Source organism: Scaptodrosophila lebanonensis, unplaced genomic scaffold (assembly GCF_003285725.1).
Source record: "Scaptodrosophila lebanonensis strain 11010-0011.00,11010-0021.00 unplaced genomic scaffold, SlebRS2 tig00000165-arrow-arrow-pilon, whole genome shotgun sequence".
NCBI lineage: Eukaryota > Metazoa > Arthropoda > Insecta > Diptera > Drosophilidae > Scaptodrosophila > Scaptodrosophila lebanonensis.
The window spans coordinates 276,337-280,761 of NW_022060599.1; the positions used below are offsets into that span (position 1 = coordinate 276,337).

Consider the following 4,425-nt stretch of genomic DNA (forward strand, 5'->3'; position numbering starts at 1 on the left):
TAATTGGTGATGTTGGTGCCGCGACGAGGCAGCAGTGACCACCATCGGAGCACCACCGTGCGCACCACTGCTGCCACCTCCTTTACAGTAGCTCATGAGTCGGAGAGCCCTTTGTCGCAGCATCAGCACCAACACCACCACCAACAACAACAACAACATCAACTATCGCACCTCCATCTTCATCAACAGCGTCGAGTGAGCACAATGGATATCATAGCTGAGGAGCGAAACGTTTAAACAAAAAACAAATCCACGTTTTGAATGAATCTAGTCTAGTCTATGGGGGTCGGCAATGTGGGGAGAGGTACGTTGGCACTTAGTTATTGTACCAATCACAACTTTTTACTTCGGTTTCAAAAATCTACAAAAAATAATGCAAAATAAAAAAATAAGAATGAAACATGAGAGGCAAAATTTCGACACGAATTTTTGATCTTTTATTTCAAGAACTTGGACTTAAGCTAGCTAGCTATCTACTATATATATATATGTGTATATATAAACATATATACATATGCAAATATATCCCTATAACGACATATTAGAATTGCATTAAACTCAAAACTGTTTGAAGACGTAGAACATAACGTGTTAAAAATACAATTTTTAATGTTCAAAGATCTTTCTCTACAAAATAAAAAAACAAAAAGCAAACGACAAAAAACAAAACTTGGCAACTTTTTGAATTTAAATTATGTGTTAAAAACAAAACCAACAACCAGCATGTGTACAGTAGTACCTCAAAGTACACACACACACAAGAACAAAAATATAAGAACTATGTACCTTTAAGCGATTGACAGTAAGAGAAGTAGAAGAAGAGTAGATGTAAGGATTAGGATTAGAAATTCAAATGGAAGCAAACGAAACTGGTAGAAGTTTCAAAAATCAAATTACTTATCCAATGGAAATACCATTAACTACTAAGTTAGCGATTAATTGCTCTAATTAAGGAGAAGAAGAAGAACTAATGATATGAAAAATATGGAAAAATAAAGTCATTTAAATTCGTAAACCTTTTGAGCCCCAAAGTTTACAGATTTAAATGATGAATAACTTATTTATTTAGTTTTTGAGAGAAATTTAAACGAATTTGAAAATTAGGCGTAAGCAACAATAAGCATCGCATAATGTTTAATATTTAATTCAAAATATAAATGTAAGTACATACATACATGTACGCATGTTTTTTTTTTTTTTTGAGTAAATTAAGTGAAGAGTCTGTGCGAGAGTACATAAGTATGTAAAATACATATAAACAAATATCTATTTATTTGGAATAAGAGTTCGAAGCTTAAATGTTTAATAAATGTAGTCGAAATACGCGCGAGTATTAATTGTAAAGTATATGTGTTACCTACTTATGTATATGTATGTATCAATATTTGTATGTATTTGCTAGTTACTAATCGGTACACATACTACACACATAACTATCTGAGCCATAGAGCAGAACGTACTACGTGTATGTCTGTCTATCTGTATGGTATACATAAGTATCTTGGTTGTTGTTTCTCTTTGCCCCTTAGCGCATAGACATTGATAATATATCGTATATATTTTTTGTATATAACTGTATGTGTAGGTGTATGTTTGTGTTTCCAGCTGTGCTGCTGAGAAACCGAAATGTGACGTTATTATGTAAATTGAATAAACTAACTAAATACTATAATTGTCACGAAAATGCGACACAAGTGAGTTTTAAATTGGATTTTCAGCTTTGGATTTTCCCCATGCATCCGATACTTGAATGGCAAAAAAAAACAATAACAACAGAAAACAAATTCAGCGCCAGCAGAAGAAAGTTTATTTGTTGTTAGTTTTCGAGAGTAGAAGACGACGCAAATGTGGATTAGATAAGAAACAGTACAGTCACATACAAGAAAGTTTTAATGAGACTCTTATCAGATATTTTATTTTCTCTTCATTTAATTAAATTTGAGGATTTAGTAGCATGTCTGCAAACTTTATGCGGAGCATATTATTTATGATAATGCATTTTTGGCGAATTTGTCTGCAATAATTGAAGGCTGTGAGTAAAGGCAGCATTCGGGAAAAAATAAAGAAGCACAAACTTGATGTGCCTGAAGAAAAGCAGAGTCGCTGGCTTCAGTTGAAATACTTTCCTATGATGAACAAACCGACAAGAAAAGAGATACTCCAGGAGTATTATAGGAGTCCAAGCAAATGTAAACTCGTACTGCGTATGTACATAAATGACTTATGTGTAGATCAGTTTTATGTCTCTACCTTATAGTCTCTGAGATCCAGATGTTTATACGCACGGACAGACGGAGAGACAGACAGACAGACAGGGTTCGATCGCTTCCTCCTTTAAGGCACAGAATACAAAAATGCCATACCAGAATTGTAATCCACAGAAGCCGAGTTTATATTTTCGTCCAATTATGATTTCCATATGCTTTCAAATAACTCCCAACAATTGAAAGTTATAACTTTACCAAATCGTCCATCGTCGATTTCAAAATAATCGAAAAGCTAAACAGCTAATAAGATGATGACAAACAAAACGAAGTATTTGGTGGCCTTTTTCGAATAAATCAGCAGGGGGTAGGCATAGTTTTGTATTTCAAAAATCATTCTTAGCTATGTTTTCACATTCACACAAGAACGACTCTACTTTGCAGTGCACGAATATAGCTCTCACAAATATTTGAAAATTATATTTTTTTTGCACTCATCGTTTTCGGTGAAAACTAGAGAAAAACAGCAAACGGGTTTAGTAACGCGATTAAGCCAACAAAATTATATGTTAGCATCCATAACGAAGATCAACCAATTGCGAGCAATGGATCCGAAGGAAACCATCAAGCTTTCTGGCGTTGCTTCAATGGTAAACAGTAAGACCATTGTTGAGCGCATATTAGGAGAGCCCTTGGTTCGAGGAACCAATTCCAGTTCAAAAATGGCCTTGATCGTTGAAATATTAGGCGCAGGCCCAGGCACAGGAGCCAAAGGATCGTTGCGTTGCGTAGCGCCACGTGTTCTTCAATTACGCGAAGAGGAATGCACCGATCTGCATAGCCGTGAGGCTCGGCACGAGAACGAGATGATTCAGAAGATGCGGGTCCTAAAGAACTGGGACCACCTGACTCTGGTCGACAAGATCGCTTCGTGGAAGTTAGTCAGTTACAATAATTGCGCCGGCCTACGCCTTTCTTCCACAATGTCGTCGGCTAAGCGCCGCAGCATTGGCGCCCGTCGCTCTTGGATGCTAATTCTGCGACCTTCAAAGCTGGGTGTTAAGGAACTCATCATTGAGTCGATATATCCCTTGCCATATATAGGAGTAGATTGCATTATTCAGCGTGAGAGTAAGTTAAGCTTTTGCTAAAAAGAAACACACATAATTCATCTGTGTCGACAGCATCATCTTCATCAAATGATGAGGATCGCGATCAAATCATAATCAATGACGTCAGTTTGATAAACAAGGCTAAGTTGAAGGGCATACGCGTGGGTGGGAAACCTGCTAATGGCACCAAGAGGGTTTTCTTCTCTGGTGGCATTGTCTTGCCGCTAATAACGAAGAGCTTATCGGCCGATATTGAACATATTGGTAATTCGATAAGAGACACCAGCTCATCTATTGATGACGGGATCGAAGCCAGCAACACACAGCAATAACAAATCAAAAATACACTTTGAAGCGTTGTGAAGGAGGCGGAGGCGAATCGATAGCTACCTATTTGATTTCTTCAAAACTTTTGGACAACTGACATCAATTTAAGACAAAAAAGCATAATCAAATCGGCAGCTAATGGAATACAGTTCCTACAAATGCCTATTTGTGCTCATTCCAGCATCCCATGTCAGTTACACAATCTAATTGCTTCGACTTTGTTTCAACTAGTTTATCTACAAGTTTTATTGTTCTTCGAATTTAAATGTGCGTAAAACCGTAATGATGTAATGTTAATCGTATTATAATTTAATGAAATATATAATATCGAAATTCAACAGAACCAATTATTTTCCCTTGTTTTTTTATGGATCCTTATAACCAATAGTTGGTTGCGTAAAGCAAGGGTCTAGAATCTAGAGCATTGGTTATTGATTGAATTTATTTTGGTGTGCAGAAAATAGAATCTGATGACAACAGACAAAACAACATTTTTTATTTGAAATGTAGTTCTATGTGCATAGCCTTGTTTTGTCGGTTTTAAAAATGTGATGATCTAAAAATCTGATTCAATAAAAATTGCCATTTGCCTTTGGGATTTAATTCATAGTTTTACTTCCATTTATTGGTGTACAGTCATTAAGGACGCGCTGCACTTTCAAAATGCTCTCCTAAAACTAATACACAAACGGTGGAGTCTTTTATCCAGACACCCCTCTTAAGTAACCTCTTAAGCAGACACTCTCCTTGGGCCGACAAAAGTTGATTTGACTTGTTTACAC

The 4,425-nt window shown here is 36.3% G+C and overlaps 1 protein-coding gene across 1 annotated transcript; it reads left to right on the forward strand.

The window, feature by feature from the left end:
• Positions 1-2,808: 2,808 nt before the first annotated feature.
• On the forward strand, positions 2,809-3,983 carry LOC115629832. The gene is made up of 2 exons (XM_030526409.1): positions 2,809-3,335; positions 3,389-3,983. The coding sequence occupies exons 1-2, from the start codon at positions 2,810-2,812 to the stop codon at positions 3,646-3,648; spliced, it is 786 nt and encodes a 261-aa protein (XP_030382269.1). The 5' UTR covers position 2,809; the 3' UTR covers positions 3,649-3,983.
• Positions 3,984-4,425: the final 442 nt, after the last annotated feature.